General features: G+C 38.1%; 1 protein-coding gene and 1 long non-coding RNA gene across 2 annotated transcripts; one reads left to right on the plus strand and one right to left on the minus strand.

Annotated features, from left to right (window-relative positions):
- Positions 1-1,235: 1,235 nt before the first annotated feature.
- Positions 1,236-14,166, minus strand: LOC124219435 (uncharacterized). Its single transcript, XR_006883387.2, has 3 exons — positions 14,051-14,166; positions 5,532-5,788; positions 1,236-3,839 (listed from the first exon to the last, which is right to left on the minus strand). It is a non-coding gene; the product is annotated as an uncharacterized lncRNA (long non-coding RNA).
- Positions 11,171-14,772, plus strand: LOC124219430 (endocuticle structural glycoprotein SgAbd-2-like). Its single transcript, XM_046626964.1, has 3 exons — positions 11,171-11,324; positions 11,552-11,700; positions 14,086-14,772. Exons 1-3 carry the CDS (start codon positions 11,313-11,315, stop codon positions 14,354-14,356), a joined length of 432 nt encoding a protein of 143 aa, XP_046482920.1. The 5' UTR covers positions 11,171-11,312; the 3' UTR covers positions 14,357-14,772.
- Positions 14,773-17,024: the final 2,252 nt, after the last annotated feature.

Here is a 17,024-nt window from a genome sequence, read left to right on the forward strand (position 1 = left end):
CAGACGATAATTTATTTACCATTCAGTACGAGGAGTAGTTCAAATCAACACGTCGATTGTAAACCGACGATCGTGATCTATCAGGTAAGATTGATATACGAATATCTAGTTCATTACAGATACTGCGTTTTACGATACACATTCAGGATCAAACACTTTTCCCACATTGACGCAAATAAGATTCGGTTGAATTCGAAATTGCAATTCTTGGAGGGAGTTACACAATAAGATGCGGTGACTTCCGGGACGTCCAAATTCACTTTTTTATTAATTTTTACATCAATTCAACGTTCAACACGTGATCTATCACTGAAGTCAGACGAACCAACAACGCCAGCCAATCACAACTAACAGTAAGGAATACGCTCGAATGTAAAAAGCATTCTCAAGTCTTGTCAGATTTGTTGAGCACATGATTAAACAAGAAGAGCTTCATATCTTCATAGTAATTCTCACATATTTTTTACCCATTACATTCTGCACGTATACCTATAATTCTTAATAAGAATATATATATATACCTTTATACGTATGATGTATGTTCATTGACTTGACCATCGTTTTTCACTCACACAGTTACAGATTATACACAGAAGATTGAGTAATAGCAGCGATCGGAAGACCGAAAAATCGTTCTTCAAGGAACCAAATAATTTAAAAATAGAAATAACAAGGAACCTCAAAATGCAGGAACCTACGAACAAAAGAGATATAATATGGTTCAAAGACGCGACTGCAAAGTTTAATTCAATAAACGTAGTCTTCGGTTTCTCAGAGATTTATATTTACTACCACGCTGATATGCAAATTCCATGTACCCGCGAGCTGATAGAAGCTTTGTTGCTCAATGGAAAAATTGGACCCGGATTTTATGATTACGTTGCGCATGACGTACGAGAAGTAGATATTGATGCAACGCTACAAGAAATTATCGAATCAAGCGCTGCGCATGAAATATGTATAATCTGGATAAACGACGGAACAATCAGAGCGAAAATTACAATGAACTCTGTAAATTGTTTTTATCAGCGTTTGTTGCTTCTTGATTGAAATGTGAATAAGTTAAATGACGTCTCGGGACAGACTTGACGTAACGGATGCGACAGAACGGGTGTTGTTCGATCCGATGCTCGCGGAATACATTTTTCACGCTAAACGATTTAGTTCCAACAAGTCACTAACAACATTGGTTAAAAAAAAAGTACGGAAATAACGATATCCACTTTGTTTCTCAATGTTTAACTTTGAATGGCATGCAGCTATTTTATTGGAAAATTCTTGAATGCAAATATTTTATAATCAATTTCTGCTTATTGCATGTTTTGTACAGAATATCACATGAGTCACTGCTTGAACTTGCTTCTCTTTAACTCCTTGATGTCAATATAGATTTTAAAATTGAATAATATCTATGCAACTTGTGATTAGTGACACGAATGTAATTCTAACGTTAAAATCTGGCTGAACATCACGGAAGAATCATGGTCGATAAACTGCAGTTCTGATCAACAATTGAATAAGTTGTACATCACAGAAGAATCTTGGCCGACAAACTGTGCTTTCAACATTCGAATAAGCTGAACATCGCGGAAGAATCATGACCGACAAACTGCAGTTCCGATCGACATTCGAATAAGCTGAACATCACGGAAGAATCATAGGTAACATTGTTGCGAAGAAAATTTGAACTCGTTCTTCCTTCACACAATACTCAAATTATTCTCAAATTTGACTATGTCAAAGTTATTTAAATTCTGTTGAGTCTGTGCAAGAGCAATGAAATTCCCTTTCTTCTTTTTCGAGGGCGTAATTTTAGTGAGTGTGGACAGTATCTATGTGAGCTGCATGAATCTGTACTTTTAATTCAAATTAAGGGGTTAGGTGGGTTTCAAAATTTGAAAAAATCGAATTTTTTTTTTTTGCTTATCTTATAATTGAATATGTTGAGAATATTCCTTTAAAATTTTAAAACGATCCGAGTCATATTCTAAGAGATATAGCCTTTGGATGTTTCACCCATCAGGCTATAACCGAGCGTGACGCAGGTATATGGGGGCAGGTATATCGAGGAAGCTGCTTAGCTATTGTTCGTTTATTTTTGTGATGCGAATACTAGGTTTAGGACTTGCCGGATGTAAAAAATTCTGTGGTTTGATGGATATAAGTTCCTCATTCTTGAATGCATCAACAAACAATTTTTACGTTGATAAAATAAATGAGTGCGCCATAACTGTTGCCGAATCAATTTTGTTGTCTGCTGCAAATCAAGAAAAAAAAATTAACGTGTGATGAAAATAATGTTGAAGATACGACAGATGTTACCGTGTCAGGTGATGGCACGTGGAAAAAACGTGGGTTTGCATCATTATACGGTGTAAGTACGATTATTTACATGTTATTTGAATGTAAATCTTCAATCGCGTTTTTCTCGAAACTACATTTTTGAAATCGGTAGTCACGATTTCTCGAAAACTTATGAACCGATCTCTTTCAAATTTTGCACACTTCTTCAAAATAACATTATCTCGTGCTTGAACGAAGGAATTTTTTTTTTTTCTATTCCAAGTAATTTTTCAAGGCCATGAAGGGTGCAAATTTTACTCAAAATAAGGGTTTTTTGTTTTCAACGCCGCCAAAAATGTAATTTTTGTTTTTGTTTTTTTCCTTCGTCCAAGCACGAGTTTTAAACATCTAATGACAGAAAATTTTTGGTTTTTGCATTTCAGATGAATTTGTCATGAGTTATCCTGACTACGCCGAGAGAACTTTTTTTTGAGGGGTCATAGCAGACGACGTGTCCACGCCTTAATCTTCAATATTTTTCAATGAAAATTTCACAAACTACTTATAAAATATGTATCTTTTATGTGTCAAATTAATGGAATGAAATATTCTGTTGATTAAATAAAAAAAAATTCATAAAAATGTACCTATTTTGAGCTTTTGAAACCCACCTAACCCCTTAATGCGTCTAGAAAAAATATGACCAATATATGCACAATTGCAGAATAATATTACAATAATAAATTCGATTAATTGCTGGCGCATCTGACACTATATCAGACACAGTTACGTAATCTTAAAGTAACATTTATCAAACCTAATATAACATGTCATATATCAACTAACTAACAATAGCTTGTTAGTCCCCAAACATCATACTACATATGTCTTATAATTAAATGTCCTCCATTGAATTGTTCTGTTAAAATATCTTTATACGGAATTTGAGCAAACTATATTTTTCATAAACATACAACATATCCGTAAACAGTGTAGTAGATATCTCATTGTGGTATAGACATAATCCTAACTATAGATACACGTACTTGTATTTAATAAATTGTAAGAATATATAAGAGTTATTTTAAGCTAAGCTTTGTCCCTTGTTAATACAAGTACACCTGTATATTTTATTTTTACTCATCTCGTTGTCTCGCTAATTTATATTTCTTGAATGACACTCTCCATCGCCGCATAATACAGATGTTTAAACATTTACGGGCCTACATTACTACACATTGTAACATCAATCATTTTATCAAGATGCCGAAACATCTCTAATTCATTCGAACATCAACGAGAGTAACACAATCACACAAGTCTATATAATATACAGACATGTAAATGGAGGCCGTTACCGCTGTGTATTTGGTTTGCCAAAAACATACGCCATCCTTCTGGCAGCACCGCCAATTCGGCTACTTCAGCGTTGTGTATGTGAAAGGGCCCAATTTTCAGAGTTCAAACTTCCCGAGATCTGTGGCTAACGTCCACTGCCTGTCTGTTGATCGTTGTCAGTATCCCCCAAATCGGTGAATGTGTTGGCCCAGCAATTTCTGTTTTTTCAAAAAGAATAACGGAAATTATAATAGCCAATTGGAAATCATGAATTTCAAACATACCGTTCGTCCTCGAAGCTCTTGATCACAAGAACGTAAAGATCAACCGCAATGGTACTTCAACAACGTTTATTAGTCGACGTAACCTAACGGACTGGTAAGAGCGGCGATTGAAATCATCAATTATTGTCAAACTATATTTTGATTGCCGAAGAGTGGTGTGCTCGAAATGTGTAAACGGAGTTGACGCATTTCCACCGTGAGATATAATGTGTATTACGAAAAAAAAAAAAAAAACAATTGATTATCCAGAATAGGTGATTTCAGATTTCACGGTCATGTAAAGCGGATGTTGCAAAACTTTATATTTTATTTTAGTACACATATTTACTTGCTGTATTTTGATCTAATACGTTACAAAATGTCATTAAAGTGAATCAGTAGATATATAAGAGTGGGTTCTGGGTAAATTTGCCTGACCGACCGAGTACTCTGTCGATAAGGTAGATTGGGTCAGAAGTCCCCTAATATACCTACTTGGATCAGGTACGGACCCCCACAATTTTCTAAATGTTTCGAGTCTAGGTGACTGCAAGTCCGTTGAAATTGAAACACAGAGTGTCGAAAATTGTGGTGAAACTTGAAACGAAATGGAGTTTGGAATATTCAAACATCGATTTTGGCTTACATAATTATACCTTCGCTGCTAATTATTTCTTACAGTCTCTCATCGTCAGCTGGCAGTGAGTCACCGAGTAATTCCTTGGAGTCGAGTACCTGATTATAATTAATTCAATCTCCTAAAAGCTCTTAATCGTACAATGACAAATGGAAATCACAGTAGCCGTTGAAACGTTAAGCAAAACATATATTACACTGTGAAATCGAAGAATCTTGAATTAAGCCTATCAGGTCACTTGGTGTGAATTTCACCCCAAACATTTTTTCAACTTCTCACAGAGTCTCTTAGTCGTGGAAATGGGCCTCGTGGCGCTATTCTTCATGCGAAACAGAGACCTGATTTTTTCACCAAAATATCATGTTTCGGGTCAATTTCACCCAATTTCACCCATTGGCCGTTAGGCGATTCTACTACGGTGTGAAGTACTAGGGTTGAGATACTAGTTGCAGAATCGGGGAGAACCAAAGCCTAACCCCTATATACAGGGTGTCTAATTTTAATCAATCCAGTCAAGTATCATAAAATCCAAAAGTGTGAAGGAAAAATCTTTCGGGCAAAAATTGCAAGGTTCAAAGGGGGAAAGAAGATGAGAGTGTCACATTTTCCGTATGTAGACACGGAGTATCACTAGCTTTGAGTTTTAACCTTGTTTCTTTTTTTACACAGAACAGTGTGTTTCTAATTCATTGGCATCTGAAAAGGCATCAAATTCCGCATCAAAAGATACTCACACTCCTACCACCTAAAGTTTACTACGGAAAGTTCTGTATCGTACTAGATGCTTTTTTTTAAAGTTTTATCTTGAATTGTCTAGATTTTAGAATTTTTTTAATTAATTAATTTTTTTTCACAACTTTTGACCGAAACGTTTTTCAGTCACAGTTTTGGCAGTTCGAGATATTCGACTGAATTGATGAAAATGAGCCACTCTGTATAAGTCGTGTATCCGTCGTGACGAATCGCCGTTTTTTCACAGGGACCTCGCTGACGTCACAAATTGACCTCACCTTGACATTAGGCGTTGTCTTCCGGATGGCGCTCGGAGCATCTCCATTGTCCGATTAATCCTTCTGCTTGTTTTAACTCTGATAAAATCACCGTCACGTACCGTAGAGAAACGATTACGCCGCCGTTAGGCAGAGGTTTCTGCGGCGATGCGTGCCCACTTGCGTGCAGATGACCTTTCCATCTCCGATGCCCGGAGGTGACTTTGTTACGTTATACCTACGGTAGCAGCCTTGGTCCAGCAATTCCGGAATCGGTTCTACAAAGTACGAAACCGTACGCTCATTATACTGAAAAGTAACATAATCCTGAAAATTCAAGGACTAGGAAAAGTAGTCGAGGGTGAATCTACTGAAAATGATCGTGCGTGTATAATTATAAAACGTTGTGACTGAAATTCACGTGTAATTTATTACATGATTTATCTCATGAATTCGATCAGATGTGTAAAAAATCACGTAATAAATTACAACAGTACAAATCATTAGATGTACTAGATCGAAAATCATACAACGATTATTTATAATTCACTGTTTGATTTTTGTCCTAGGATATCTGACGATTCGTGCTTTTGTAATTTACTACGTGATTTTTTTGTACTATATTACATCGAATTCACAAGATGAATAATGTAATAAATTACATGTGAATTTCAGTCACAACGTTTTATAATTTAACACATGATCATTTTCAGTAGAGGAATAAATAAGTTTGGTTGTTTTTTTTTTTTGACGAGTAACAGACGAGTTCTGTGCCGTCGTTATACGAATGTTGGAACGTTGTTTTCAATTCCATCACTTCGATTAATGATACGACACTCGAAAGAAATCAACGGGTCATTATTTTTAACCGACATATAACTCGTTATTGTTAACTTTCGAATTTGCAGGTCAATATGTGCAGTCTGAATTCAAATTTCGAGTCTCTACCTATTCGGAAAATAAACCATCACGTTTGCACAATCGCAAAGAGAACTCTCTTCACTGGTATCACTTGGGAGCACAGTTGATTGTTTTCTTATTTCAGAAAATTACTGCGAAGATACGGTTCCATGGATGCGTTTGAATATTTTCAAAAACTTATGTAACGCTGTACGAGAATCAATGACATATTCATTATTCACCACAGACATAAATTTAAGTGATTTTTACGGTTAGTATGATGATAGAAGATGGGACTTTTACCAGACAGTGATTACGACACGACTGAATTCTTCTTACATACCTACATTTTATCGGTGGAGTTTGAAAGACGCCTCGTTTTTCCGTCGAAAAATTTATAGTTTACAAAAAGAGGTGTAACAAAATATGTAATCGTTCGTCGTTACCTTGTTCGTGTAATTCTCACAATCCGTAACGTACCGTATCACACCGGATGCTTAAGCGACGAGAAATGTCCGAAGAAGAACGTTTCAATTCGTACTATACGTAACCGCAACAATAAAGGAAAGGTCACTGTATTACACCGAAAGAAGGATGGATTCGTTTGTAGTTTAGGCTGACAATGAGCTGAAAGCCACGAGGAAAGAATATTTTATCCAGTTTTTAATGTCAAGGTATCTTTTGTTCCTTTGAAGAACGATCAGCGCTCTCATGGCATTACTTTGAGTATTTTTTTTACGTGTAACATAACACAAGAATAAACGTGTAAGATTCTGGCGGGGGAGGGGAATTCGAGATCCTTGGAATTGGGTCGAGACCCGCGGCTCATTTATACCGGTAACGAAACCTTTACGCGATTGCCTATCGGCTCCTCTGTATAATGGAACAATTTATTTTGACTATCGCAACCCAATGAAAAAGGCGAAAGGGAACCACGCAACGCTTTCGTCCCACCTAAAGTTTTATTTCATTTGCATAAAACACCGCCTTTGCATATTACACTTTGCTGGGATCGCGCTAATATTCACACCATTTGTGCGGAATTTGGTTCATTGGCCAATCCCAAACGCAACACGGCACAAGTGGGCACTAATTTATTATTAAACCTGTTATACAGTTGCAATCGCGTCTCACCCGCATATAATTATTATTTGAAAATTTCTCAGGATCAACGAGACTGACTGAATTGTTATTTGCGATCATGCTGTAGCGTTCAGAAATACATTTTGTTAACGTCAAAACTTCCTGTATACGTATAAAAATACTGCGTATTATATATTTGAACGCGATTTCGAAAGCGCAGCTTCGCATTTATTGTTACATGCATTGAGAAACAGACAAATTTGTCAAAATTTTCATCCCCGAAAGACGCAACGCATCAAATATGTAATATGTGTAAAAAACGGAGGATAAGTGAATAATTCTAGTTGTTACAAATTAACAGATGAAAAGTTATTTCTAGCCAGCATCAACTTTTCATAAACTTTTACAGTTATGCAACACGAAAGAAATTGGACTCTATGGCTAGAGAAAAAAACCGAAAAGGCGAGTATTAAATGGATGCAAAATTCGAGGCCTTCATTTCCGATCATCTTCAAAACAAAAGAATTCATGGATCAATTTATATCATAATCAAGATCATGGCTCACTTTTTTCCTACGCAAAATCGTCGCTGATCCGTGAGAATGAATTATTATTTGCTTCCTCGCTTGTCAAGTTTCATGATTGGGTCCGTCAAGAGATTTTGCGCGAATTTAAGTATGGAACATATTGTCTGAATATATATATATACTGAACATGAAAGAAAAAGCGTCTCTAATCAAATTGACTAAGTAAGATAAATCTCATCACACATACGAGCAATCCGTGCAATTATAACGCTGCACACAACACATCAAAGACTATCATATTTCTAGGTGATTGATGAAGGAATTACAAAAAACAAAAAATCCTTAACCATCACGGAAACAAATTGAGGTTAAACAGTAATTGAAATTAACTAGTTGAATGGATTGGGCACTTAATCCCACGCACAGTCAGAACGATATGTAAAGGTGCCCCAAACCGTAATATTACATCGTATTTTTTTTTTCTCTTTTTGTCCATAAAACTCACCAAAAACTGTGATAAATTTATCCGATTCTCCCGAATCTCTTGATCAGCGGTTATAGCGTAACGAAAATAAAAAAATAAAAATGACTCTGGCAAGTTATAAGATCCGTATAGAATAATATTTGTAGTAAAACGAAACCAGAAAAACAAAAGATGAAAAAAAAAAAACCAAATCCCAAAATAATATGTAAATACATATTTAAATAGGAACGAAAGGATAAATCGCTCAGACGGTAAATGTTACGATATGCAGAAATTAGCACACTCACGTTTAACAGACAGCTGCATGGTGTTACATAAATACATAGACGAGGTGTAACGCACGGCAGGATGATCGTATCGCCTCGACCGATTCCCTACAACGCCGGCAGCATCATTAATTGAGCCGGATGATGAGTCGTCTTACAGAAATTATCTGGCGGCAACGGACTCCCCGTAATTTATTACCATCGATACGCCGCAATGCGGTGACAACATACACCGATTACCGTATAATAATTTTTACTCACGTGTGCGTATACACGAACACATGCGTGCATACATGCGTGCGTATACGGCGTTGCATTAAGTTGCCGAGTGGGCGTTACGCCTCGCACTCTTGCTCTCACTTGAGCTTGCGACTCGTCGGGTATTTCCACCTGATCGTGAGACGGTCCGTCGTCCGCGTGACAAACCAGATATCACAACGAGGCAGGACGATTACTCGGCTGAATAATCGTTTCTGATAAGTGACGTGGGTACCTACTTTATCGGCTCGATCATAGCTCTGCCCCTTAATTCCGGCGCAGGACGATTAATCTCGTCACCCTTTTCGGTGTGATATTACGTTGTATGCAAGAGCTGTTCCAGGGCGGTGCTTTCGACGATTACAATCGCTTTGCACCAGTTTTGCAACGGACTGACTGTGTTCAGCTCGCATAATAAAGCCAAAAATGGGAGAATTTTACGACCCCCGGAGTAGTTACGTCGAGCAACGCGGTTAAGAAGCCAGTTTATAGTTTTTAAAATATTGCAATGGAATGTGGTAATGAGGCGGAGGATTTTGTCTATTATACCAGTTATACAGGTAATAATACACGCGTAACCTGCACAAGCATGAAAATTAATCACTTTTTACGGTGTTGTTTTAACGACGTATATATAGGTATATTCGCCTTAAAATAATGAGACACTTTTTCTCTCGACCAATATATTATTGTAATGTAATATGGTTGGGATACGTGCGGCCTTATCCGTTACCATTATTAATTCCTTTCTGCATTCCTTGGTAATTTTTTATTCATAAGTCGACAATTTCAGAGATTACGAATAAAATTCTTACGTCCGCTCAGAGGAACGCACAGTAAAGTGCCGCAAAGGTGATGGATGTCGATGCCGGGACACGACAGTGCGCCTCTGCCTTTCAACGCGTGAATAATACGTCATTTGCAGTTGGAGCAATAGAGATTTCATACCTGCAATTTCACAAACACGGAATAACGCGTCGACTTAACCGTTTAACGTTATACTGAATATAATTATGACGAGGATGAGAGAATGACCCGTACAATTAGTTGTTTTGTTTTTTTTTTTTTTTTTTTTAACCACATTTTCTATCATCTGTAATTAAGCGAGGAACGCGTTCGATAATACAAATAATAATGCGAATGAAAACTTTGCAATAAGATTGAAATTTAATCGATTTTGAGAACTTGCCAAGAGAAAGCGAAACAAAAAAACAATAAATAAATTTATTCGGGGTCATCCGGGGGAACAAATATACAGAAGATCTCACCCTCCCACCTTGTATGTTTAAGCAAGAGAATAGTCGCATGTTAAGGTTAAGGTGCGATGCTGGAGCATGTATTTATAAAACACAATTTTTTATCGATATTTTTCCGTGTTTTCTGCACTTTCTTTACTTTATCTGCGAACCTGTTATTTAAAAGTGCAAACTAGAATCACAAAGGCCCCGATAATCCAATAATTAATATCGATTTTACAAAATCGACAAATTCCCCGTGCCCCCTGTAACTAACTGGCGACCCGTGCATTTCTATTTACCGCGATCTGAATCTCGTATATACGTATACGAAAGTGCATGCAATAAACGAGCGGCTGCAAGTTTAAAGTTCGATCGATCCCGCGCATCGGATCGGACCGGATCGGATCGGTGCGGAATCCGTCCATCCAGGCCATCATCTGCACTACGAGGGCCCGGCGTTGCAGTGAAAGGAATACGCCCTGCGACGATGATCCGTGTCGGATTTGAATCCAAGCAACCTGCCCGGCCGAGATTGTCTGCGTAATATACATGCATGTCGGTATTACACACACATATGTATATACGTATGATACTCGTGGCGAACGCAATTCCAGATTGATACGTACAAAGGATATATATATATATATATGTGTGTATGTGTGTGCGTGTGCGTATACATGTGTTATAAATGTTATAAATGTTATATATATATATATATATTAGACGGTCGTGTGCACGCGTAGTTCCTTGCCTTCTTTGTGCCTCCCATTGTGTTCGCTGAAAGACGAGGTGCAGGCAGGTACTCTCAGAGGTTGTTTCTTGGGCGCCCGATGCCCCCTCTTCGCGAACCCGGAGGGGGCGCGTTACCCACGGTACCCCCTTATTAACCAAGAACCGCGCTCAGCAAGTTAGTATAAATTCGCATCGTACTCATCCGTATTTGCATCAGTACCTGCAGGACTCGCCTACCGATTCGACCGAGTATCAAATTACCAGCAATTCCCGATTCACTGAGCTCTGCAGCGCGGTTGGATCCCTTCTCAATCATGAAGATCTTCGTGAGTGAACGATTTCCGTTTTTATTTATTTTTTTTTTTTTCTCCTCCCTGTATCATCTTGTACCTACTCCATTTTTTTTTTTTTTTTTTTTTTTTTTTTTTTTCACTCTTTTCGTTACCGTTTCGCGTGACCGTGGATTTTTATTTTTTATATTTTTCGACGGGAATTTTTTTTCCACGCCCGCGTAAATACCCGATTTCTCATCACACCGATTAACGCGTTGCAGATTATAGCGGTATTTGGACTCGTGGCGGTGGCCCAGGCGCAGTACAACAGGTACAACCCTCAGTATAACTACAACACCAACGGGGGTAGAAATTGGGCGATCCTCAAGCAGAACCAGGACAGCTCTCCGGATGGTTCGTACGCTTACAGGTGAATTGCAAACTTCGATTTAAAATAATAATAATAATAATAATAATAATAATAATAATAATAATAATACGCGAAGGTCGAACGGCCGTTGTAAATTGTTAATCTTAGGGCTCGTATTATCCGGTATTAATTATGTTTTCCTGGACCGCATTCCAGTCTGAATTATCGTTATTAATTTTATTTACCGACATTCGTTTCGCAAGATTCTCTGCTTCTTCGTGCTTCATATTATATTTCTTTTCTTCTCTTCGTTTTTTTTTCTTGTTTTTTTTTTTTACGTCAATTGATTCATTTTATGATTCGCAATTATTCTCATACCTTGCCTACTCGAAGGACGTGTCGTTCACTCGGTATTACGTATAACGCCATTATGATCGGCACCTATACTTTAATTGTCCGGCGAATTTGATGGGATGGGTTTATTCTCATCCTTGGAACGTCAGCTCCACCGGCGTGTACGAAAAAACATCGATGATTGCTATTTTTAGACACCATAATTTTCTTTTTCTAATCGCTGAGGGGAGGGGAGCTTTTTGTGTTCTATATCCAGGGTGTCGACCAGATTCTACGGTAGCTTTCACTACCATTTCGAATTTACGGTTCAAGTAGGAAAATACCGATCGCAAATCGGTATCAAAACCAAAGTTGTAGATAATTAAATTTCCTACAAGTTTAGTTATAACGATTTTCAGTAAAAACTTGAAAATGAACGAGTCATTTGACAAAAACGAATTTCCCCATAAATTCAAAATGGCGATCGAAGCTACTGTAAGATTTGGTTCTCGTTCTGGATTTAGTCAAAAAGACTTTGTAAATAAAAAGAGAAAATTGTGGTATGGAAAAATTGCAATTTCAAAAGTACATTATAACTGAACTATCTTTGAAACGACTGATAAAGTGATAGTTGAAATTTCGGTATGAATTTTATTTCCTAATTCTTTGGTGTATATCATTTTTTTTTTCTATCCGAACAAAGAGACGGCTACACAAGCATGCAGGAACGGTGGATAATTACCTCTGATTTTAATCGTTGAAATAATACGCCGTGAGGCTGCAGTACATGAATACAGGCATTATACAGCGGTTCGCAACACTTGCGCAATACGACATAATTAGCCCGACCATGTGGCCCACACGTTTCCGTAATTAAAACTGGGACATCCTTTGTCCGTCTAATCCGAGGACCTTGACCTACGGGAGGTTTTTCTTGTCTCCGTCCGATTAGCTGGCTAGCACGATTTTAATCAGGCGTCAATCGGGTACCCAGCTGGATCCTCGGTCGGTAAAAACAATCGCCAATCGAATCCTCGACTTGGATTAGTCACTTGTCGAATTCTCGGATCGCGATTATAAATTCCGACAGCTTTATTACCGGCAATCATCTGCCGTAATTGACAGCGAATGACCGGCAATTACGCATGGATATCGGCGGCACGGTGCGGAGAGAGGATTAAATTTATCGCTGGCTATTTTTGGAAGGTGGTTGCAGCCCGCGCGCGATATTCTAGTTGGCCAATTATTTCAAAATCCGCTCTTTAGAAATTACCGTTTATATATTCTGCATTCACTGATTCCTAAGCTGAGTGCAGGTGATCATTTTTCTATTCAATTTGTCGGAATTAGATGATGAAAAATTTTAATTCAACTTGGTGCAAAAAAAAAAAAAAAAAATTGGGGAGAATTGATTATGAAATCCAAGAAATCTTGGGCGGTTCGGATTGTGAAGTATTTAAATATTCTTTATTACTTCGTTGCGATGCATTGAGAAAATATTGCACGGAAGCCACGCCTCGAGGCTTTCGTTACAGGATAATCGTTGGGATTCATAATGGCGTTGCGTAAACCGTCGCATCGCGTCGATCATATACATCCTTGAACGGAATCGGATAAAGGGATAACATTTTATCCGACTGCATAATTTTTCTCTCTGATGAAAATCCAGAAAATCAGAATGCTAGCAGCAGCTCAATTATCTAGTATCATTTTCCGAACCGATAATTAGAAAGCTCATCCACTCCGCATAAAAAAATGTTGACTTGAATCAACAGTAAAATCTTATCTTGTTTCTACAAAAAATTGATGTGCTCATTAGACAAACTAGTTTGACAAAAAGTTTCTTCGAATAAGAATTAAATCCGTTTCCCGTAACAAGAGCCTCACGTTCTGGTGTTTTCTGTGAAACTTGCCGCTCAACGCCGTCAGATAGGCAATCTTAGGTACACCTCGAACAGGCAGAGATACACGGTGTACCTTGTATTGCCTATCAGCCGGCGCAGATCGGCAAGTTTCACCGAAAACTCTCGTTATAAAATGAAAAATAGATATCTGGCTTATCGTTAGCTCGACTCACCCTTACTCCATTCTCTCCGCATTCCAATCTTTCAGCTACGACACGGAGAACGGAATTTCCGTCGCCGAGCAGGGACAACCGAAGAGCTTCGGACCCGGCAACCAAGTCGAGGTGGTCAGAGGCCAGTTCAGCTATTCGGCACCGGACGGCACCCCCATAACAGTGACGTACTACGCAGACGAAACTGGGTTCCATCCCAGCGGGGCCCACCTTCCGACACCGCCGCCAATCCCCCGGGCGATCCAGAAATCCCTGGCCTTCAACGCCGCGCATCCGGAGCCCCAGACGCCCTACAGGAGATACTGATACGGTGTGCCTGCAGCGAAATTGAGGAACCGAGAACTCGCACCGATCGCCCCGAATCGCGACCCTATGCCTACATTTTAAGTCCGAGGCCAACCCCCCTCCTCCCACCCCTCCCCCGCCTTCTCCACCCTCCTTTTCCCTTGCGATCCAATTAACCAATTAACGATGCCACAATTATTGCAATTCGCGCGACTGTATAACACCTATGTTTAGCCCGCGATATTCAATTGTTATCTAATTTAAAAAATTATCCAATCATTATCTTAGACGGTAAACTCCGTCGGATTATACGCCTGTCTTATTTTCTTTTCATTGATTAACCCAGTGCAGTGATTGCATAATTATTATTATTTTTGGTATTATTGTAATATCCATGCACGAATAAAAACCTGGCATATGCAGTTTATTTACAGTTATACGAGTCTCGTTGCTGACTTTTTTTTTCCACCCTTCTTCTCCTGTAATTTACATCGATTATTTTGTCTTCTCGGTCGGAAATGGAGCGGAGTAGAAGAGTCGACTGGATTTATAAATCGTTGAGTTTAGTATGGGAATATTTTAAAGAGGCTAATTTCAGAGAGTTGTCAAGACAAGAAGCCAATTACGCGGTGCATCCTTCGGTTGAAACTGTAAAACTTGGCTTCGCAATGCAGTTTTACACGCGATTTAGTACTTGATATAACAATTTTTATGCATATCGACTGGCGCTGGGTCGTTAAATTTTGCATAATTGAGCAAAATCTATTAACACCAAGAGCGACGATTGGCATTTAACAGCTCATTATTTAGTATGGTGCAAGGCGTGGTTTGTCAAGGAGTGGCTGAATAAAAATAAACAAAAGTAAATAAAGTGGATAAAACTTGGAGGTTGTCGAATACCAATTTCGTATCTATAATATGTATAATTGCTATAAACCATGGAATTATTATGTACATGGATATATACTATTGTATGCGTATGTAAATTTTGCTAAAACCGGGTTCGTGTCGATGAATTATTAGTGATCGTAATATCGTGATAAAGGTGAGCCAGTGAAAGCAGGACATCGTCACTTACCTAGACCTATTACACAACAATGTGTCAGGGTCTAACGCGGCATTCGGTCAGGCGATTCACGTACGTTTTACAAAATCAAATAATATAAACCACCCAGATCGCGATTTTGTTCACAGCTTTTAATTGCGCTCGTATTAAACGTTTTCGCAATTTTTACTCTCGAGTCTGAACTGATTTTACAGTTTCGAAAGTACTGCTTGTAATTAGTCAATCAATCGCAGTCTTTGAACCTTATTCATTGTTCACCGTTGCCGATTAATCTTCTCTCGGAGAAAAATTTACGAGGCCTTAATACAACGATGATTGATGTCTTCTCAATTGCACGTGGTGAAAACTACAACAGCGTTGAACAGGGCGCTGTTTCACCATGAGAGATTTTCAATATCTGCAAACCTGTTAGCGAAACGATTTTAATCCGCGAATGGAAACATGTTTGTGATGTATCGCGAAAAATTCATACAATGGATGATTTTCAACGTATGACGTGTGAACAATGACCGTGGGAATTCTTGTTTGAATCTAGACACAAGAGTTCACGTTATGCGGCGCAAATTTATTGTTCATTCTAAGACAAGCTCGGCATTCTCGACTTCGCGTTCTCTGATTGTTCTTCCGCGTTCGTATCAACTCAAAAGCGTTGCACTGGCTTATTAGACTCGTTCATTGTTGAAAAATTGTCGCATAATTTTTTTCTACCAGAGACGAATAAGATTGTTACGTAAATTTTGTGTTTTGGAGAACGTACGCTTCTCGAGATAGACAATGGCATACAAGCGAAAACAGCAGAGGCTCTGCTTGTGACGACACGATTTACGCATTTAAACCGAGATTTGAAGATGTGTAGCCAAAATACCGAGTTACGTAAAATTAATTGCTGGTCTGCAAGTAAAATTTCTCTTTTCATCTCGCGATCTTCATTAATTACGTTTAAACACACCGGTTTTTGAATAATTGTTATTGAATGTTGTTTCTGTTCCGTGGGCAGAGTGCAAACTCTATCGATAAAGTCAACGCTGTATAATGTTATCCCCACTGCTCCTTATACCGCTGACTTTCAGGTCACTTTTAATTACGCAGAATGAAAATAACAATGGAATTTTTCCAAATATCTTCAAGAGGGATCAAACGCGTCTCGAAATAGATACGAGATGGAAATTTTCAGGGATAAACAAAAGATTAAAAATCCCACACCGCGATAAATTTCAATACAAAATAAAAATCAGTTTTGTAACCTCGACCAAAAAATCTGGATACACGATACTATTCGGCTCGGTTTTATCATCATTTGTACAACTTTTTTTTCCAATTATACCAAAAATTTTATATTGGTTCCAGGATAAATCAATTTTCAACCTTATTCAATTAGAAAAAAAAAATAATATGGTAAATTAAATAAATTAACTTGACGTTGAAGTAACCAGAAAATTTAGTATTCGTAACTAAAACGGTACTGAATAGTTACTTGTACCACATTTTCTCGCAATTCAAACTATACTTAAATCTTTATTGCAACAAATCTTGTATTTGACTACGATTCTCTGGTGACTACAACAGATGAAATTTAAAACTCGGTAGAGGAAGCGTAGATTTCATCTGTGTGTGAAATTCTAT

This window comes from Neodiprion pinetum, chromosome 1 (assembly GCF_021155775.2).
Source record: "Neodiprion pinetum isolate iyNeoPine1 chromosome 1, iyNeoPine1.2, whole genome shotgun sequence".
In the NCBI taxonomy this organism is placed as follows: Eukaryota; Metazoa; Arthropoda; class Insecta; order Hymenoptera; family Diprionidae; genus Neodiprion; species Neodiprion pinetum.